This window comes from Pelobates fuscus, chromosome 13 (genome assembly GCF_036172605.1).
Source record: "Pelobates fuscus isolate aPelFus1 chromosome 13, aPelFus1.pri, whole genome shotgun sequence".
NCBI classification, from domain to species: domain Eukaryota; kingdom Metazoa; phylum Chordata; class Amphibia; order Anura; family Pelobatidae; genus Pelobates; species Pelobates fuscus.
Genome location: NC_086329.1, coordinates 37,814,030 through 37,836,474, shown reverse-complemented (window position 1 = coordinate 37,836,474; position 22,445 = coordinate 37,814,030). Strand labels below are relative to the sequence as shown.

Below are 22,445 nucleotides of genomic sequence, written 5' to 3'. Positions count from 1 at the left end.
GGCTTTATGGGGTATTTGGATTATATAGCCTGGTAAAATACTCTAAAATGGGACATGGACACAGCGTAAAAACAAAGTTTGAAAAAAAATGGAATGGCTGTGTCCCAAATGTGCCCCTCCGATGTCCACATATACCTGGCAAAGGTACATACGGGGGTATTTTTGTACTCAGCAGACATAGCTGAGCAACATAAGAAGTATTATACAGTGGTAATACACACAAGGTTTGCAAAATATACTGTGCAAACTCACTTTGTGTGTCAAAAAGGCAGAAAAAACGCTTATTACCACTACACTTGGTACAAGCTAGCGGAAAAATTATCCCACGCTAAGGTTCAAAATATGCCTTTTGAAATACCCTGGGGTGTCTACTTTAAGAAATGGTAGGCCTTTGTGGGGTAGTTTGAATTTAAAACCTGCAAAGATGCTTGGAAATTGCACATAGGCCCAGCGTCAAAATTCAAAGTTCGGTAAAAACTTATATGGCTTGGTCTCCTATATGGCACTGTAGCTTCACAAAATAGTGCCAAATACATTCATTGGGGGTGTCTTTTTACTCATAAGACTTAGCTGAGCATAATGTGGGGGTTTTGAACTTAGTGGCACATATGAAATATACAAAATGCCCAGCAAAAATGCAATCCGTATGTAAAAAAAATGCCCAAAATATTTTTTTACCACATACTTTGGCATATATTGGTGAAAAAAATGGGGGCATGCTAAGGCACAATATGCACCTTATGAGATACCCTGGAGTGTCTACTTTTACAAATGGTAGGCCTTTGTGGTTTTTTTTTTGAACAGTCAAACTGTTATAATACCCCAAATGGAAGCATAGGCTCATTAAATCCGTCTCTCAAAACTCTACTGTGAATACTGAAAAGGGCAGGTCTCCTGTATGGCACTGTAGCTTCACGAAATAGTGCCAAAGACATACAATGGGGGTGTCCTTTTACTCAGAAGACTTAGCTGAGCATAATTTAGGGGGTTTGAACTTAGTGGCACATATGAAATATACAAAATGCCCAGCAAAAATGCAATCCATATGTAAAAAATGCACAAAATTATTTTTTACCACATACTTTGGCATATATTGGTGAAATAATGGGGGCATGTTAAGGCACAATATGCACCTTATGATATACCCTGGAGTGTCTACTTTTACAAATGGTAGGTCTTTGTGGGTTTTTTTTGAACAGTCAAACTACTATAATACCCCAAATGGAAGCATAGGCTCATTAAATCCGTCTCTCAAAATTCGACTGTGAATACTGAAAAGGACAGGTCTCCTATATGGCACTGTAGCTTCACAAAATAGTGCCAAAGACATAAAATGGGGGTGTCATTTTACTCAGCAGATGTAACTGAATACAAAATAAAACTTTGTACAGGAATAGCACACACTAACTTTACAAAATACACATGAGAAGTTCTTTGTTATAAGTTTGTGTGCCAAAACCCCCAAAAAACACAATTTTACTCCAATATTTAGCAGAGGTTGGCGGTGAAATGGCTACGTAGAAAGTGTCAAAACAACCTTAGGTAAATAGCCTGTGGTGTCTACTTTATATACCGTATATACTCGAGTATAAGCCGACCCGAATATAAGCCGAGGCCCCTAATTTTACCCCAAAAAACTGGGAAAACTTATTGACTCGAGTATAAGACTAGGGTGGGAAATGCAGGAGCTACTGGTAAATTTCTAAATAAAATTAGATCCTAAAAAAATTATATTCATTGAATATTTATTTACAGTGTGTGTATATAATGAATGCAGTGTGTGCGTATGAGTGCAGTGTGTGTGTATATATTAATTGAATATTTATTTACAGTGTGTGCGTATGAATGCAGTGTGTGCGTGTGTATGAGTGCAGTGTGTGTATGAGTGCAGTGTGTGTGTGTGTATGAGTGCAGTGTGTGTATGAGTGCAGTGTGAGTGTGTGTGATGCAGTGTGAGTGTGTGTGATGCAGTGTGAGTGTGTGTGATGCAGTGTGTGTTTGTGTATGTGTTGGTGGGGGTGGGCATTTTGATTGTTATATTATTAATTGATTAATTATTATTTTATTTTTTAATATTATTATTTTTATTATTATTATTATAATTTTTTTCGTCCCCCCTCCCTGCTTGCTAGCTGGCCAGGGAGGGGGGCTCTTACTCCCTGGTGGTCCAGTGGCATTGGCAGTTCAGTGGGGGGGAGAGTGGGGCTGTCAGAGCTGTAACTTACCTGTCCTGCAGCTCCTGTCAGCTCTCTCCTCCTCCGCGCCGTCCGGTCAGCTCTTCTGTCAGCTCCCACTGTAAGTCTCGCGAGACTGCAGGAAAGGTAAGTTACAGCTCTGACAGCCCCAGTCTGTATTATGGCAATGCAAATTGCCATAATACAGACTATTGACTCGAGTATAAGCCGAGTTGGGGTTTTTCAGCACAAAAAAAATGTGCTGAAAAACTCGGCTTATACTCGAGTATATACGGTAAATATATACTTTTGTGTGGCAATTTTGTTTTCTTTTATGGCTATTAAGCTTACAAGACAAACATACCAAGTTCTAAAATCGCCCACATTAAAAGTTTATTTTACTCCTTGTGCTTTGTGACCTGTAACTACCACAAAAAACTTAAAATCCCAGACACATTATATATTCTGTAAATCAGAACTAAATAAATTTATTTTTAATTACTTTCCTTAACCTGCACTAACAGTGGCGGCTCTAGACTTGGCGAGGCCTTAGGCGAGACTCATAGATGAGGCCCCCACTAACACCATTATTGAAAAAAATAGCAGTTGATTTGTGTGTATACAGGGCCGTCTTTAATTTTGATTGGACCCTGGGCAAGCATTTACTTGGGCCCCCCTGACTACATATAGATACGCACAAATACACTACCGACACACATACGCAGATACACACTGACCGCATATAGATACACACAAGAACATACAGATACACACAGACTACATATAGATACACTAACACACACATAGACACACAGATACAAACACTGGCATACATGCAGATACAAAGGTACACACACTGACTTCATATAGATACACCGACACACATACAGACACACAGATACACAACCTGACACACATGCAGACATACAGATACAAACACTGACACATACAGATACACACACAAACACAAATGGACAACATACAGATACACATTCAGACGTACTGACAGACAGCTATACTGAAACACACATACACAACGACATACTGAACCACACAGACACTGACGGACTCACGCACACAGACATACAGATACACTGACAGACATACTGGCACATATACACACAGACAGATGGACATACTGAAACACACATACACTGACAGACATATTGACAAACACAGACATACAGAACCACACGGACACTGAGACTCACACATAGACATACAGACATTCTGGCACACATACAGACAGACATACTGAAACACACATACAGACAGACATACTGAAACACACATACAGACAGACATACTGAAACACACACACAGACATACAGATACACTGACAGACATACTGGCACACTAACACATACACACACTCAGACACTCATGCAAAATTTCATAACCACAGTGTGACGGGGCTGACAGTGTGAGGTGGGTTGACATAGTGTTAAGGGCTGACAGTGTGAGGTGGGGTGACAGTGTTAGGGGCTGACAATGTGAGAGGGGGTGACAATGTGAGGAGGGGTGACATGGTGAGAGGGGGTGACAGTGTTAGGGGCTGACAATGTGAGGTGGAGTGACAGGGTGAGATGGGATGACAGTGGTAGGGGCGGACAATGTGAGGTGGGGTGACAGGCTGAGAGGGGGTGACATTGTTTGGGGAGTGGCAGGGTGAGGTGACAGAGTAAGGGGGTTGACATAGTGTGGGGGGTCACAGGGTGGGTGACAGAGTAAGAGGTGGGATGACAGTGTGAGGTGGTGACAGGTGGGGTGAGAAAGGGGTGACAGGTGAGGTGGCAGGGTGAGAGGGAGGTAAAAGGGTGAGGGGGTGACAGGTGGGGTGACAAGGTGAGAGGGAGGTGGCAGGGTGAGAGGGGGTGACAGGTGGGGTGACAGATGGGTTTGCTGGGTGACAGGTGGGGTGGCAGGGTGAGAGAGGGGTGACAGGTGGGGTGGCAGGGTGAGGGGTGTGACTGGGTGAGGGGGGTGACAGGTGGGGTGGTAGGGTGGAGGGGTGACAGAGTAAGGGGTGACAGTGGGGGGGTCACAGGGTGGGTGACAGAGTAAGAGGGGGTGACATGGTGAAAGGAGGTGACAGGGGGTGGCATGGTAAGAGGGGGTGACAGGTGGGGTGGCAACAAAGTGAGGGGGTGACAGGTGGGGTGGCAGGGTGAGAGAGGGGTGACAGGTGGGTGGCAGGGGGAGGGAGGTGACAGTGTGATAGGTGGGGTGGCAGGTGGTGTGACTGGCTTAGGGGGTGACAGGTGACGTGGTAGGGTGAGAGAGGGGTGACAGGTGGGTGGCAGGGGGAGGGAGGTGACAGTGTGACAGGTGGGGTGAGTGACAGGTGGGGTGGCTGAGTGAGGGGGGTGATAGGTGGGGTGGCTGGGTGACAGATAGGGTGAGGGGGTGGCAGATAGGGCGACAAGGTGAGGGGGTAGCAGATGGGGTGACAGGGTGACAGATGGGGTGGCAGGGTGACAAATGGGGTGACTGGGTGAGGAGGGTGGCAGATGGGGTGACAGGGTGAGGGGGTGGCAGATGGGGTGACAGGGTGAGGGGGTGGAAGATGGGGTGGCATGGTGAGGAGGTGACATGTGGGGTGGCAGGGTGACAGATGGGGTGACAGGTGGGGTGGCAGAGGGGTTGACAGAGTGAGGGGGGTGACAGGTGGGGTGGCAGGGTGACAGATGGGGTGACTGGGTGGCAGGTGGGGTGACTGGGTGAGGGGGTGGCAGGTGGGGTGGCAGAGGGGTTGACAGGGTGAGGGGGTGACAGGTGGGGTGGCAGGGTGACAAGTGGGGTGGCAGGGTGACAGATGGGGTGACTGGGTGAGGGGGTGGCAGAAGGAGTGGCAGATGGGGTGACATGGTGAGGGGGTGACATGTGGGGTGGCAGGGTGACTGGGTGAGGGGGGGACAGGTGGGGTGACAGGTGGGGTGGCAGATGGGGTGACGGGGATGGCAGATGGGGTGACAGGGTGGGTGGCAGGGTGACAGGTACCTTTTTCCCTGGTGGTCCAGTGGTGGCAGACTCCCTGGTGGTCCAGTAGTGGCAGACTCCCTGGTGGTCCAGTGGGCTCTCCGATCTGCAGCTCTGCCGGATGCAGAGCTGCAGACCACATGGTGAAGGTCTCGCGATCTTCAGTCAGAGCGTTGCCGTGGTAACCCGCGGCAACGCTCTGATTGGCTAGAAATCGCGAGACACTTCAGTCTGCAGCTCACACCCAGCGGAGCTGCAGACTAAAGGCTGGCTCTCCCGGGCAGACTGACAGGAGGGGCCTCGCACCCGGCGGCATACAGGAGAAGCCGCCGGGCCCCCTCCTGTGTCGGGTCCTCAAGGACCCGACATGTCAGTCTGCCCGATGGCGGTTTAGGCGGCCGCGAGGCCCCACACAGCGCGAGGCCTTAGGCGGCTGCCTAAACCGCCTAATTAGAGAGCCGCCTCTGTGCACTAATTGTGCACACATTATTATTGCAAAAACTGTAAAAAAAACTCAAACTTTTTCATTTTTTTTGCATTTTTTTATAATAAAGAAACATTTAAGTATATATATGTTACACCTTTTGGGGAGGCAGAGCCAGCTGCAGACCAGCACAGACGCATCGTACATCGCTCCGTGCGAAAACGAGCAATAACCCGACTTAACGGCGGAAAACAGCCACTATCCCTTCCCAAACTAGACCAAAAGTCGAGGCAACAAATATGGGCAAGAAAACAAAAAAGCCACGACAAGACAAAACGCTGCACAGCCGCGACATTGGCGAACTCCTGCTGAACTCGCAGAAGGCCGCATGGGAGAAGATGGCGCTGGGTGAGGATGAATACTCCGACTCATCGGGAGACTTTTATCCAGACCCAGACACAGGCGCATCGCCCAGCCAGCCCACAGGGCATAATACCAAAACCTCCCAGGCAGGAGAACCGGTCACAGCAGCCCTGCTGACGAAAATGTTTATGGAGCTTAGACAAGACCTGGCGGCCGACTGAGCTCACTTCAAAGAGGCCATGGAGGGGGCCACCACGAGGCTCACCCACTTGGAAACCAAAACTACCTCCCAAGATGAACGTATAACCACCCTAGAACACAAACTGACCGACCTCCATAAGCAACAAGTCGGCACAGCAGAGAGGGTGGAGGCCATGGAGGACCACAGAAGGAGACTCAATTTGAAGGTTAGAGGGGTGCCTGACGATATAGGGCTACCAGACCTCCCACACTATATGAGGCGCCTGCTAGCAACACTACTGCAATCCAATCAGGCAAAACTGCTTAAGATAGATGGACTGTTCCGTCTGCCCAAGCCGACTAATGCACCCCCCACCGCCACGGCTGATATAATCGTACGATTTCAATCCCACCAAGACAAGGCCGCGGTCCTAACAGCGACCTGAGGGAAAACCCCTCTAATATTCAAGGACTCTCAACTACTACTGTTTCCAGATCTAACAAGAAGCACCCTAAATTGGCGCAAATCACTGCAACCAAGCCTTCCCCCAGGACCGCTGGGCCCTTGACAACCGTCACGGTTGTCACCCCCTGATGGCGGTCCTGCTCTCTTTGACAGTTTTGGTCATAGCTAAAATAACCCCTGTAATAATGGGTAGTCAGGTTTTAAGTGCAAACACTGTTGAAAATTACCATGTTAGCATTACCTTGTTAAAAGTTTCTTCCAAAGATGATTGCCACCATTTCTACACAAAATGTACTTTTCACATCAATTCTATCTTGAGATAGTAGCTCTAAACACTTATTAGAATAAATTATGTTAGAATGACATCTTAAACATCAATTTTCTTTATTATGAAAAAACAAAAAGTGTATTACAAAATAGTTATCCTCCCACTCTCCCCCCGCCCAAAAAAAAAGTGCCAGAAGGCTCAAAAACATCCAGCTATCCTTGTGCCTAGCAAGTTAGTGCATGGTATGGATCGGTATGGTTATTTAAAGAGTTACTCCACGCACTACGAACACTTCAGTGATTTAAAGTGGTCATGATACCTGGAGTCGCTATGAAATGCAACAGATTAACCCCACCTCTAACAACATCAAAAGCCAGCCCAAAACAATAGTTCCAGGTGGCTAATGTAAATTTTTGCAAAATTGTTCTGTCTCACACACACCTTGAAATCAGATGTCTTTGATATTCCCCTATATTCACCAAAACTGCTTTACTTAATGAAGCAGTTTTGGTGTATAGATCATGCCCCTGCAGTCTCAATTCTCGATCTTTAGGCGTTAAATCACTTTGTTTATACAGCCCTAGTCACACCACCCTGCATGTGACTTACAAAGTCTTCCGAACACTTCCTGTAAAGAGATGCATCTAATGTTTACACTCCCTTTATGGTAAATATTGATTAATTTAGAATGTGTTATCTCCTGCTCTGTTAATAGCTTACTTGACCCTGCAAGAGCCTCCTATATGTGATTACATTTCAATTTATAGAGCAGGAAATAAAAATGTCTAAAATAGGTTAAATCCAAGTGAAAATTAAACCATTTTGTTGTCATGCGGGCTGTGTTAGTCACAGCCAGGGGAGATGTGGCTAGGGCTGCATAAACAGAAGTGATTTAACTCCTAAATGGCAGAGAATTAAGCAGTGAAACTTCAGAGGCATGATCTATATCCAAAAATTGCTTCATCAAGCAAAAGTTGTTTTGGTGACTATAGTGTCCCTCTAAAGTTCTATTTATTTGTTTCCCTTGGACAGTGAATATCTCCCTAAGAAATGCATTTGTCACAACTCTTTGAGGAGGGGGGGGAGGGGTGGGAAATACTGTTGTGTTTGGATCTCTGAGTGCGTATGTAGAAAATAATCCAGGCACTCCAAAGAATAGGCAGTTTTATTGGAACCAAGAACTAGAAAACAACGTTTCGACCCCTTAGGGCTTTTGTCAAGCTTGACAGTAAATTTTATCTTGACAAAGGCCCTAAGGGGTCGAAACATTGTTTTCTGGTTCTTGGTTCCAATAAAACTGCCTATTATTTGGAATGCCGGTATTATTTTCTACATTCACACCCAGAGATCCAAACAACAGTTTTTTTTTTTTGACAAAGCTTGACAAAGGCCCTAAGGGGTCGAAACGTTGTTTTCTGGTTCTTGGTTCCAATAAAACTGCCTATTATTTGGAGTGCCTGGATTATTTTCTACATTCAAACTTCATATTTGGTCCTTTTGGTACTGGGACTTATCCAGTGCAGCACCCAGGATTCCAGGACGAAGGGTTGAGTGCATTTCCACTACCTACATATGGTTCTCTGAGTGTATCAGGAAAAAGAACAGGTCCCTTTTCTTTTTTGCAGATAAATTGATTTTAATCTTGAGGAAATTAAGGATCTTACAAATCGTAGTGCATAAAGTAATTGTTTTGATGCTGTAATGTGTTTTCACATAGATCAATGTTGGTGCTATCACTCTATTGCCACACTTTCCAATTGAAATATATACATTGCTCTTAAAAAGACCACTATAGTGCCAGGAAAACAAACTCATTTTCCTGGCTCTATAGGGTCTTTGGGTCCCCCTCCAGACGGGCTGAAGGCAGAGTAAGGGTTAAATTATCCTCCCTCTTCAGTCATCCGCTGAATGCACATGCGCAGCACAAGCCGCGCGCGCATTCAATCAGTCCATAGGAAAGCATTTCTCAATGTTTTCCTATGGACGCTGGCGTCTTCTCACTGTGAAAATCAGTATTTGTTCCACTATTCCCTTATTTTTCTGAAGTACTGTGTTTTTATTATTTATTTTAATTCCAGTGATATTCAGACCTTTTTAAAAGACTGACCAGCTTGGTTATATATATAAAAAAATTAAATAAAAAATAAATGAATTACATAAGGTCTCCACTGCCAATGCTGTTCAGTATTATGAGTATTCACTTAACTTTGTGTGCTTTGTAGTGTCTGAGCCCTTGGTTTGTAGTCTCAAACATCTATCCTGAAGATTCTTAAATCAATCCGTGAACTGTGAGATATCCTGTGGATATTCTAGGTGTGTATGTAGCAGCTTTATATCTGATAATAGTACTATACGTTTTCTGTTTTTTTTTTTTTCCTGCATGTTTTTGGAGCTGGCCTTCTCTTGATCCAGATAGAGTAGTGATTCTTATGGGTTAAAAAAAAAAAAAAAAAAAAACGACCAAGCAATGGGAAGAAATACAAAATCTTGACACCAATTCATTTACTACAATTATTCTTATCCAGTGACATAACCTCAAAGATTTGTGAAGATTGGTAAGACATTGGTAAATTACAATGCTGATGTGGACCCCAGTTCACTGTAGACAGTTGTTTTTCTAGCACGCTTTGTCAAGATCAGATACCACCAAATGAAACTGAATTGTCATAGCATCTTAAAATAGCACATTGCAATTTCTCGGTTTTATCTCCTATTACTGAAACACAATCAGAAGCAGGTCCTAGAAATGTTTCCAGGAGGTATCAAGTGAAATAAGTTGGTAATTAAATAATTGCAGAGCATCATTTAGACAGAGCACGCCAAGTCCCCAACCCACATTCCAGACAGGGGTCTGTGTCCAGTAGCCATTTCAATGTGAACCTTTGAATCTGATCCATTTAATCTGCTGTTGAACAGCATAGTGACCAACTGAGCCCAGGCCAACATGGCAAACTGTATGCCCAATAGCCAGTATGGGCTTGCCTTAAATTAGGCAAATTCAAAGATTATAATTTCTTGCACAATATATGTTTGCACTGCAAGTGATTGCAGAAGTAGCGTGTTAAACTTCTGATAATAATAGTAAATACCATTTTGTCTAGGGGAAGGGACTTGGAGGAAAAAAAACATGCATTTTTGGTTATGTTAGAATGAAATGGGAGAGCAAAAGAATGAAATGTGGAGGGAGAAGACATTTTTCCACCACCAATATTTATTTCTGTTAAAGACTATAAATCCGTACAAATATACACATTTAGAACTGTAAAACCTACATATACAAGCAGAGTGTGTTCTTAAGATGAAATGAGGTATACAAGAATACAAAAAAAAGGCTGAATTAAAATAAAATTTTAAAATGATTATATAGAATATAGATTATATTTTCCCCATTTAGCTCAGTTATGGCCAAGTTCAGCACTGCAGATGACTGGGAGTACATTTACCAAAATGCCTGATGGAAAATGTAGTTGTAGCATCTGCAATGTCAAGTTTAGTCATCACTGATTCAGGGCATAGTGGTAATAAAACAAACATTGACCAAAATTTGGCAAATATAACAAGGATCAAAAAAAGTAGATTGTGTTTAAATATTGAAAGAATAAGACACAAAACGGCCTCCATGGCTTTGACACCATGCAAATACTGCATTTTAATTTGATTTTAAAATTACAACAGAAATAACTCCCTTGGTCTGGATTGTATAAGCAATGTGCTACCAACATGTGACGGGACATACAGCAAATAAAGATAAAACAACAATCAGTCCAGTTTGTTTTTGTTTTTTATAAGAATTAGCAGCTAAATCAACTCTTATATACAATTTACTAGCAACTGAGCCATCTTTTTATGTTTAAACTTTGGCAAGATTACTTACAAACGTATACAACCATTTACCCCCAAAACTATTTAAAATATTTGCAATGCATAAAAATAAAGATTTTGGCTTTAATTTCTTTCACTTCTAGAGGGGCCTTCAATGTAATGCTCTGCAATCCAATGCAGGCCCCTCGGGCAGCACCGGGGTAAAAATCCCCTTATCCTCTGTAATCTTCATATACATACATATATATACATAACATATACTTTCTTCTATTTACGTGGAAGCTCAGGCACTGGGAGGCTGAATTTCAGAGAGTCATACTCTGGTATGCGGCCAATGATTCTGCTGAACAGATTCCACCCCATTCCAATTCCATGACCACAGTCCAGGTTCTTCTCCGAATAGATTAGAAAAGAGTTACGAGACCCAAGGGAAGGACATGTTTTATTGCTCCCAAAGATCTATTTTTTAAAAATATTTTTGCGTGTCCAACTCTGGACATTAAACAATAGTTTATTTTTTATTTTTAGAGAGACCTCAATGAGAAGCTTGGAATCCTTATATAACCTTTCCTGCTTACATACTTTAGAACTAGGTGTACTTCAGCTTCAAAGTTCAATTTCAAAGGTTTTTTGAAGGTCGCTGGAGAACGGATTTGTTGGAGAAGGGTTTGATCGAGGTTTTGATTTGCCTTCTAATGCAGCCCATTGAGCATCAAAAGGGTCTATCATTGTAGGTGCCCCTGCCCCTTGCTGGTGTTTGGCTCCAAAATCCCAGCCAGTGTTTTCCACTCCATTGACAGCAACAGAACCATTTTGTTGAGGAACATTTGGTTTAAAGAAAGGACTGCTTGTTGTGCTAGATGTTTCATAGCTGGGGAATGCCTGCTGCTTGCCCAGGCCAGGAGATGGCTTTGGCTGGTAGACTTGTGGGTGGCCTGCTGCTCCAAACACATTAGCTACCATCTGTGAGGGCGTAATGCCAACAACTTGAACACTTGGGGCTGTGTAGCTCATTCCATTTGAAACTGGGAACGGCTGCTGCTGCACAGGAATGAATGGAGGTGGTAAGGTTGGGACTACGGCAACTGGAACAGGCTGTGGGGCTATTAAAGTGTTTGAAGTGTATAGCTGCGCAGAATTTGGTGCAGGCATATTAGGCTGTAACAAAGGCTGGATTGCAGGGACAGGAGATTGCCGTTGTTGAACCTTAATTGTTTTTGACACCTCTTCAAGCCAACGGTCGGCCTCTGAAGGTGTTCGCTTGTGATGTGAATGGACAACCGCAGGAGTGGAGACTGTCTCAGGACCTAAAAAAAAAAAGTGGGACACAATGTGCAAGAGGTTATGAGAACAAATAGCAATTGGGAATCCAGGGGGAAGAATGGAAAATAATATTCCTCTATGAATGGGTCTTGCAGAAAATTAAAAATCTATTTTATTTTCTCCCTGGTAACTTTTCTTCTACCCCTTAATATAGTCCTCAGACTAAACAGTGGGCTATTTGGTTTCGGAGGTCACTATTTCCATCTCGTCTTACTCCCTAACCAATGTCCACTGGATAAAGGCATTGTATAGGACATGCTGCATAAAGTAGAGTGAAAACTGATCTATGTGGAATGTCTGCAGTTTAATTTTCAAACCAATGAAAACTGTATCACTGCTTGCACACTACAACAGAAATTGGTTGGATTATCATCAAAACACTTGGCCCGAGTCTCAGCTTGAGTGGTTACAACTAGAAGCATCATCAGGGATCAGTTTGTAAATGACTTGTGTTTACAGTGTGCCATGCTGTTATTTCAGAGATAAATATCAAGCACATGCCACTGGTCAAGTAATTACTCTCAACCTGGGCTAAGAAACTCTAGACCCTCGGCTCAGAAACACTCCTTTTATTTCACCTCTAGACCAAAGACTTACACATGCTCCTCTTATTTCACCCCTCAGTCTGGGCTTGTGACAAAACTTTTTTGATTTCACCTCCCACTTGCTTGCAATATTTAATTTCACCTTTTGAACTTACACCCCTTTACCCCTCCATGACTTGAGATGTGCCTATCACATACTCCCCTTTTATTTCACCTCTCAGCCTGGACTTGTGCAGTGTACCACTTTATCTTCACCTCTCAACCTGGGCCTGTGACACAAACCACTTACCTTCACCTCTCAACCTGAGCCTGCGAAGTGCTCCCCTTTTAACTCCCCTCTCAACCTGGGCCTGTGACACGAACCGCTTACCTTCACCTCTCAACCTGAGCCTGCGAAGTGCTCCCCTTTTAACTCCCCTCTCAACCTGGGCCTGTGACACGAACCGCTTACCTTCACCTCTCAACCTGAGCCTGCGAGGTGCTCCCCTTTTAACACCCCTCTCAACCTGGGCCATGCGAAGTGCACCTCTCTTAATTCATCTCTCAACCAGTGCCTATGATGTGACCGCCTTCTAATTTACTTCTCAACCTGTGCCTGTGAGGTGAATGCCTTTTAAGTCACATTTTAACATGAACCTATGACATGGACCTTTTTATTGCTTCAGGAAAGAAGCTATTCTCTCATAAAACATTCCAAGCCAAGTGAAAGCAAAAAAAAAAAAAAAAATAGATTCAGAAAGCAACTAAATCGGATGGATGGAGAATTTAGTGAATGTGATTTCGAATAAAATGTTAACGGGCACATAAACAACATCTTTATCTCTTACCAACAAGAGTGGTTACAGATGGTGCCCCACTGCTAGCAACTGAGGGGGCAGGAGCAGAAGGGGCATTTGCCCAAGGATTGGTCTCACGAACAGGCACTGCTGCAGGAGCTACAGAAACTTGTATGGGTTTAGCAGCAGATAAAGTGAATGGAGCAGAATTGCCATTTACTGAAACAGGAGCACAAACAAAGCAGTTAGCACAAGCTGAAACATGCAAACATCAGATGCAGAGACTGGGTAAAGAAATTAATGGCAGAAAAGCACTTTGCTGAAAAGATGGGGTACAATCTTTGCCCAGAGAATACGGAGTTTAAACAATTCAAAGTTTTATATAATGAAGTTTATATAGACAAGTGTTTATTTCTACTGAACTCGGGGAATATGCTACAACAGTTTAAAATGCAAAAAACTATGCATAGTGCTTTTGTTTACTTTCTCATTCAAATCACATGCCAGAGCCTGTGCAAATTACCAAGATCTCTATGTGCACATAGGCACTGTGAAGAATAGTGAAATAAATAAAATGAACACATTCTAGAATAAGTTTTGATTTGAAATGCCTTTTTTCTTGTATTTTCTATTAGCAGCTTTCCTGATGAAAACTAATATACTCTACTTTTTGCAATAATAAAATAATAGAAAACCATGTACCTCTAAGATGCACATTTAAAGTTGCTTTTATGTTCCATTTCATGATTTTATTTTTTTTATTACAGGAACACTCCAAGCACTATAACCACTGCCTTAGATCTTCCTAGAGTAATTTGTTAAGCTGTTTAAGAATATCCTGCAAGTATTATCTAGTTAGCTCCACTAAGTTAGCCAGGGCTGTGCTCACTGGCTGAGAGCATCACCTGAGCACTTTCAGTTATAAATGTGGACCTGTTTTGGTCACCTTTTGGCTCAGGGGACACATTTGGTTTCTCCTGCAGGAGAAACATACACTAAAATACTTCCTTAGAAGGCAATATAATAAACCAGCAGTGCACATTTAGAGACACGTCAACCATGTACACCCAGTGACAAACCTTCAAATGGTGGGGATTGTGGTGTCGTGGGTTTGGTCATTGGTGCAGAGCTGAAGGGATCTTCAGGTGGTCCGCTGAATGTGTTTGTGATTTGGGAGCACAAAGCACTAATCGTGTCAGTCTCCCCTTCCAATTCCGCAACTAAAGGAAAAAAAAAAGGTAGCAACATCTTTGCATTAATAAAAAGTAAGGCACATGGAAGACCCTGCTGCAAGAGCCATCTAGAAGCAGTGGTAAAGCCAACAGATAAAGTCACATTATTGCTATATGCACATGCTACTGTGAAGAAATACAGAGGAGATGAGCCATTGGAAATGTCATGGCACACAGTGCTTTGCATAAATTTAAATGGACACTGTAGGCAATATAACATTTTTGAAGTTTAACACTAAATAAAGGTCCCTGGCCATCCACAGAAACAAACTACAGTGCAAAAAAATGCAAATATACCTAAAGGGGGCAGGAGCAAAAGGGTATGGGTGCAGTGTGTCATTGTGGCCCTATCACGCATGAGAGAAAGCGTGTAATTTATATAGGACTATAATATAGTCTCACCTGGGTTTGTAATCTGATAGTCTGATTTCCGCTGCACAGTTGACGGTAATTCATTGATTCGTAAAGAAAGCTGCCGCTTGAAGGGAGACATTTTTTGGCTGAGAGCAGGGAATCCCCGAAAGGAGCCTTGCCTTGCCAACTGCTCCACAGGTGCATGCCGGCGTGGGATTACATGAGGAAGGTTAAGATCCTTGCTTTCCTGGAACACATAGACTTCTGAGGTCGGAGACGATGGAAGGATTGGCGCAGGCGCCAAAGTCACAGTGGAAGGTGTAGAAATGGAAGAAACGGCTGATGTTGTATGGATTTTTATTTCAGGTTCTGCTGCTGCATTAATCAAGAAATGCAATTAAACGGATATTCAGAGATGTCAGGAACATGATCCCTCCCTCAATGCACCATAATAAAAAAAATAACGTAAATGCTGTACTTAAACATTAACATTTCTGATATCTTCAGATAAAAAGGCTATTCTGTTTTTGTAAACCTTAAGTGGATCCACATTTCCTTTCTAGAATCAATACACTGGTTAACATGGATTTAATTTTAACATAGATCTCCTGACATCATCATCAATACAGTATCAGAAAGCTATAGAAGGCTGAGGTTTGTTTTATATCCACCCCCCCCCCCCCCGTCTTTCTCAAAATATATATAGAGTCTCAGAGATATGTAATTTGATCTTTCAGGGAAATGGATGTTTTATCAGGGCGTAAAATGTCAGGTTCTACACTACTAACAAGGCCTAGAATACTTAAAGCCTAGGGTCCATGGCACACTTACCATGGCTTAATTTCTACTAGCCAGGGTGGAATGTTCACTTGCCAATGGCTAGCCCTATAAAATAGGAGTCATCTTTTTGCTTTTTTAATGGGCAGTTCATATTATAAAACCTTGTACTATATGGCGGGTGACAGTTTCATTAAATAATTCCCATTACTAGTTTAACGGTTACTTTACAGTGTGGGGTCTCTAACCTCATGGCATGGAAAAAGAGATGTAAGTGGATTTGGCCTTTTAATTTCAAATATTCAACATCTTAAACTGCTAAAATATACTATGAAACCATGTGTGTAGGGTTACGGACGGCAAGCTAGTCTTAAGTACGAAGTTAAACAGAGACCAAACGCAGGGTACACACTGCATAGATTTGCCCCGAAATAGGTTTGCTCTGGTCTCCAAGACATGGATTTTTATCAGACTGAGACTTTTACCTCCACATCCCTTCCATAGAGAGCTAAACGGGAAGTTTTCCTTGGGTCACTGACCCATCGACGATCTCAGGTAAGCAAGCACTTGAAAACAATCTTTCCAAAACTGAAAAGAACAGTTTAAAGTTTCCTTATTGACAGCACAGGCTCTCAGCCACCATGTTTAGATTACCTTTTTTGGAGTCCTGTATCTGTTTCATAACTTCCTCTCGCTCTGCCTGCTCTGTTGCTGTGGTCACTCGAAAAGAGCCTTCCCGTGTGAATGTGGTTCTGCTGGCATCGAATGTTGCCGTCACACCACATTCCTTTTCCCGCTTTTGCTTCCTTTCTAGGCAAGCTGCGAATGCACAGCCAACAGCATGGCTGAGCCTCTCACCCTGGAAAGAGGAGACAGAGGATGCAAATACAATAATGTGCGAGTGGGTACATTTTCTTTTTTTTTATATTAATAAAACTTAACATGTGTACAGCCAGGGGCGGACTGACCGGTCGGGCACTTCGGACATGGTCTGAGGGCCCGGCCGGGAGGGCCAGATTGGCCCACGGAGGCTAAGCAAGTAGGTGCCACCGGGTGGCCGGTCCGGTGGCACACTGAGGGGGCCGGCCGCGTTCAGGGCCGGCCCTTTAAATGCTGCAGCCGCCTGCGCGCTCTGTTAAGAGCCTCAGGCGGCTGCAGTTGCTTCTCACCTCCCTTCCCCTGTAGCGTGGCCGAGCTGCTCTCCGGTCCACGGTGCCCGGCCGGAGTGATAGGAAGGTGCACACTCAGTGCACACTCAGTGTGCACCTTCCTATCACTCCAGCCGGGCACCGCGGACCGGAGAGCAGCTCGGCCACGCTACAGGGGAGGGGGTAAGAAGAAGGAGGGGGGGGGGGTAAGAAGAGGGAGGGGTAAGAAGAAGGGGAGGGGGGAAGTAAGAAGAGGGGGTAAGAAGAGAGGGGGGAGCAAGAAGGGGTAAGAAGAGAGGGGGGAGCAAGAAGGGGTAAGAAGAGAGGGGGGAGCAAGAAGGGGTAAGAAGAGAGGGGGGAGCAAGAAGGGGTAAGAAGAGAGGGGGGAGCAAGAAGGGGTAAGAAGAGGGGGAGGGGAGTAAGAAGAGGGGGAGGGGGGAGTAAGAAGAGGGGGAGGGGGAGTAAGAAGAGGGGGAGGGGGAGTAAGAAGAGGGGGAGGGGGAGTAAGAAGAGGGGGAGGGGGGAGTAAGAAGAGGGGTAGGGGGAGTAAGAAGAGGGGTAGGGGGAGTAAGAAGAGGGGTAGGGGGGAGTAAGAAGAGGGGTAGGGGGGAGTAAGAAGAGGGGGAGTAAGAAGAGGGGGAGGGGGGAGTAAGAAGAGGGGGAGGGGGAGTAAGAAGAGGGGGTAAGAAGAGGGGGAGGGGGGAGTAAGAAGAGGGGGTAAGAAGAGGGGGAGGGGGGAGTAAGAAGAGGGGGGGGGAGTAAGAAGAGGGGGTAAGAAGAGAGGGGGGGAGTAAGAAGAGGGATAAGAAGAGGGGGAGGGGGAGTAAGAAGAGGGGGGAGGGGGAAGTAAGAAGAGGGGGAGGGGGGTAAGAAGAGGGGGAGGGGGGTAAGAAGAGGGGGGTAAGAAGAGAGGGAAGGGGGATTAAGAAGAGGGAAGGGGGATTAAGAAGAGGGAAGGGGGATTAAGAAGAGGGAAGGGGGATTAAGAAGAGGGAGGGGGAGTAAGAAGAGGGAGGGGGAGTAAGAAGAGGGAGGGGGAGTAAGAAGAGGGAGGGGGAGTAAGAAGAGGGGGGTAAGAAGAGAGGGGTAAGAAGAGAGGGAAGGGGTAGTAAGAAGAGGGAGGGGGGAGTAAGAAGAGAGGGGAGTAAGAAGGGGTAAGAAGAGAGGGAGGGGGGAGTAAGAAGAGGGGGTAAGAAGAAGGGGAGGGGGAGTAATAAGAGGGGGAGGGGGGAGTAATAAGGGGGTAAGAAGAGGGGGAGTAAGAAGGGGGGTAAGAAGAGGGGGAGGGGGAAATAAGAAGGGGGTAAGAAGAGGGGGAGGAGGAGTAAGAAGGGGGGTAAGAAGAGGGGGAGGGGGGAGTAAGAAGGGGGGTAAGAAGGGGGGGTAAGAAGAGAGGGAGGGGGGAGTAAGAAAGGGGTAGTAAGAAGGAGGGGAGTTAAGAAGAAGAAGGGGGATAAGAAGAACAGGTGGGGGAGTAAGAAGATCAAGGGGGGTGAGAAGATCAAGGGGGGGAAGTAAGAAGAACACAGGGAGGGTGAGGAGAGCACAGGGTGGGTGGGTGAGTGTGAGAAGAGACCGCTAGGGGAGGGTGGGGGAGAGGAGAGACCACTAAGGCGTAGGGGAGAGCTCTAAGTGACAGAAGGGACAGTTCTATAGGACAGGGGGCAAGACAGGGAGCTCTTTCACACCGCGCACACACACACACACACACACACACACACACACAATGCAACCCTACACACACAGAAACACAACATGCTTCTCTTACACACAGAGAAACACACAATGCATCAATTACACACACACACACAATGCAACCCTTACACACAAAGGCAATGCATCCTTTGCACACATACACAGAAACACACAATGCAAACCCTTACACACATGCAAACACACACTGCTTTTCTTACACATACACAGAAACACAATGCATCTCTTACACTCAATGCACACACATACAGACACACACCTTGCATTCCTTATGCATACAAACACAGATTCACACAATGCATTCCTTACACACAACCAGAAAAACACAATACATGCCTTATACACAAATGCACACTGCTTCCACTACACACAAACACACTGCATCACCTACACAAACTGGTATCCCTATACACTACATATCATAAGCACACATATTTGATCCTCTGCAATAACACATAACACATCCCCTACACACTCCACTTCCTTGTGAGAAAACTCATGGGTGGGTGGAACATATAAGTGGACTTATGAGTGGGCCTTATAGGCATACTCACCGTCAGGCCCTGGGGCCCAGACCTTGAGCTGTGTAAGGGGCCCCCAAAAAATGGAGCTGCTTCCAATTCTCCCAGAACATTGAATTTTGTGACCACAGTTGCAAACAGCCTCCAGAGATCCTGTTCTACACCAGACCAGTGGAGCCAAACTGCAGCCGATCATCATCCTCATCTGGTTGTAAGTAGGCAGTCTAGTATATTATTAGTGACACTATTCTATAATTTACCTCACATTAAAGGGACACTATAGCTTAATGAAGTGGTTCTGGTGTCTATAGCTGGTCCCTGCAGGCTTTTTAATGTAAACACACACTGTGTGCAGCACTGGTGTTGGTTCATATGGCAGGTCATATTGGTGGGGCATTGTGATGTCACATGGGGGGGCGGCAAAGTTTTCTTTTGTCTACGGCGGCAAAAATCCTTGCACCAGCTCTGATCCTGGGCAGGTGCACCAGTCTACTGTATAGATCACTGGTGGATACAGGGGGGGCAACGGGGCAATTGCCCCCCCTTCTCCTCCCTTCCCCTGTCCGCAGGCACCGTGCGGGCAGCCGGCAGGGGAGGGAGGAAGAGAGGACCCGGGAGCTCAGCCTGCAGCTCCTCTGGGTCCTTCTTGCACGAGCACAGAGCGTTGCAGCGGTTACCACGGCAACGTTACGGCTCTTGCGAGAGTAAACTCTAGCCCTGAAGATACGGGCTAGAGTTCACTCAACACTGTGACCACCAGGGATTCCTGGTGGTCCCAGTGGTTAGAGTGAACTCTAGCCCCATAAACACACTGCCCCCCCCCCCACACACACACACACACACACACACACATTCACACACTGCCCCCACACACCATACACATTCACACACTGCCCCCCATACACACACACACCATACACATTTACACACATTGCCTCACACACACACACACATACATACATACATACACTGCCCACCCATACAGACACAGCCCCCCCCATACTAACATTGCCACACACATACACAGCTCCCTCATACACACATTGCCCCACACACCCTACTCATTCACACACTACACCCTACACCCCCTCACACACAATGAACCTTTCACATTGCACCACTGCTCCTATACCCTACTACAGCCTCATATCCCAGCAGAACGGTTTGACTACTTACTCTGGGAGGGAGGCCTGGCCGTAGTAGTAGTAGTAGTGGTTATTGTGCATGGATTATTTCTTTAAATAATCTACAAGTGCCCCAGTAGCCAGCCAGCCAGCCCACAGGCTGGCCAGTAGCCATCCAGCCAGCCCACAGGCCACCAGTTAGCCCACAGGCCAGTAGCCAGCCCACAGGCCAGTAGCCAGCCGCAGCCAGCAAGCCCACAGCCTGCCAGCCGCAGCCAGCAAGCCCACAGCCTGCCAGCCGCAGCCAGCAAGCCCACAGCCTGCCAGCCGCAGCCAGCAAGCCCACAGCCTGCCAGCCGCAGCCAGCAAGCCCACAGCCTGCCAGCCGCAGCCAGCAAGCCCACAGCCTGCCAGCCGCAGCCAGCAAGCCCACAGCCTGCCAGCCGCAGCCAGCAAGCCCACAGCCTGCCAGCCGCAGCCAGCAAGCCCACAGCCTGCCAGCCGCAGCCAGCAAGCCCACAGCCTGCCAGCCGCAGCCAGCAAGCCCACAGCCTGCCAGCCGCAGCCAGCAAGCCCACAGCCTGCCAGCCGCAGCCAGCAAGCCCACAGCCTGCCAGCCGCAGCCAGCAAGCCCACAGCCTGCCAGCCGCAGCCAGCAAGCCCACAGCCTGCCAGCCGCAGCCAGCAAGCCCACAGCCTGCCAGCCGCAGCCAGCAAGCCCACAGCCTGCCAGCCGCAGCCAGCAAGCCCACAGCCTGCCAGCCGCAGCCAGCAAGCCCACAGCCTGCCAGCCGCAGCCAGCAAGCCCACAGCCTGCCAGCCGCAGCCAGCAAGCCCACAGCCTGCCAGCCGCAGCCAGCAAGCCCACAGCCTGCCAGCCGCAGCCAGCAAGCCCACAGCCTGCCAGCCGCAGCCAGCAAGCCCACAGCCTGCCAGCCGCAGCCAGCAACAGTAATTAAGGTAAGAGGAGTCAACTTGGCCTAGGTATCAGCGAGCTATGTTGTGTTGCTATATTGTGAATAGGAACCAGAGTGTTGGAGAGACCCCCCTCCAGGCCCCATTAGACTCCATTGTAGTCTCTAATGTGACATTGAGGAAATTCTTTCTAACACACTCTCTAAAGGACACTGAGATAGCCTCTGCTAGAAAGACCCCCACCCCCCCCTCCATGGCCCATTAGTCCTCAATTGTAGTCTCTACTGGGGCCTGGAGGCGACTGTTTCCAGCAGGGACGCTGAGATGGCCTCTGTTAGAAAGACCCCCTTCCAAGCCTATTAGACTCCATTGTAGTCTTTAATGGGGCCTGGAGGGGATTCTTTCTAACGCACTCTCTAAAGGACACTGAGATAGCCTCTGCTAGAAAGACCCCCCTCCATGGCCCATTAGCCCTCAATTGTAGTCTCTACTGGGGCCTCGAAGGGATTATTGCACTTTTGTTCCTTGTGTCTAAAGATTGTGTAGGGTGTGGCTGGAGGCGGGACAAGGGTGGCGCTTGCTGCGTAGTATGGGTGGGGCCTGTAAGGGGGCCCTTGATTTGTTTTGCCCGGGGGCCCTGAGGGTTCTCAGTCCGCCCCTGTGTACAGCCGTAGCACCAGCTCCTTTCGGATCTTTGAAAAAGCCAGTTACAGGAGGTGGTACCTTTTATGGCTTCTGCCTGCCATACATACATACATACATACATTTACAGCCAGTGATAAGCACGGAATGGAAACAAACCAAAACAAATTCAAATGAACAGAAAATAGAGTGGTATCCAGGAAGCCAAAGCCCTTCTATTGGTGGGATGTGAAATAAAATGTAAGAATCATGGTCTCCATATTTTTTAGGGTTGAATAGTAATTTATGCAGTAACCCAGTCAGTCCTTTCACTGATACAATGAAACATGTATTCTGATCATATCAAAGATTGGGGGACTAATCACCAGTTCTTGGCAAAAACATGGATGAACATAAGCAAACAGGATTATCAGAATGTCCGAGTTTAGTATGGATTGACAGAAGATACACAATGTCAACCCTGGGATTTAAATAATACTCCCACAACACAACTGATACAATATATATCCTCAACCATAGACATGACTATGAAACATCTAGATTATGTACCGGATATTGCCTTCAGTAACTCCTGTTGATGTGAAAGTGGCCTGCCCAGCCTCAGCTGTTCATATCATACCTTATCGTACATATCGTACAGCGCAGCCCTTGCCCTCGCCAAACAGTCCTACTTTTCCTCTCTCATTAGTTCATGCTCCC

The 22,445-nt window shown here is 46.1% G+C and overlaps 1 protein-coding gene across 3 annotated transcripts in view; it reads right to left on the bottom strand.

The window, feature by feature from the left end:
- Positions 1 to 10,467: 10,467 nt before the first annotated feature.
- NUMB (NUMB endocytic adaptor protein) overlaps positions 10,468 to 22,445 on the bottom strand; it is a 126,321-nt gene continuing 114,343 nt past the window's right edge. For 2 of the 3 annotated variants that reach the window (XM_063440211.1, XM_063440212.1), the window contains 5 exons: positions 16,338 to 16,542; positions 14,955 to 15,281; positions 14,400 to 14,540; positions 13,372 to 13,539; positions 10,468 to 11,983 (listed from right to left, as the gene is read on the bottom strand). In XM_063440211.1, the coding sequence (XP_063296281.1) occupies positions 11,283 to 11,983; positions 13,372 to 13,539; positions 14,400 to 14,540; positions 14,955 to 15,281; positions 16,338 to 16,542 (1,542 nt within the window). In that variant the 3' untranslated portion in view covers positions 10,468 to 11,282. The remainder of the gene's footprint in view (positions 11,984 to 13,371; positions 13,540 to 14,399; positions 14,541 to 14,954; positions 15,282 to 16,337; positions 16,543 to 22,445) is intronic. The other variant, XM_063440213.1, reaches the window with a different exon arrangement.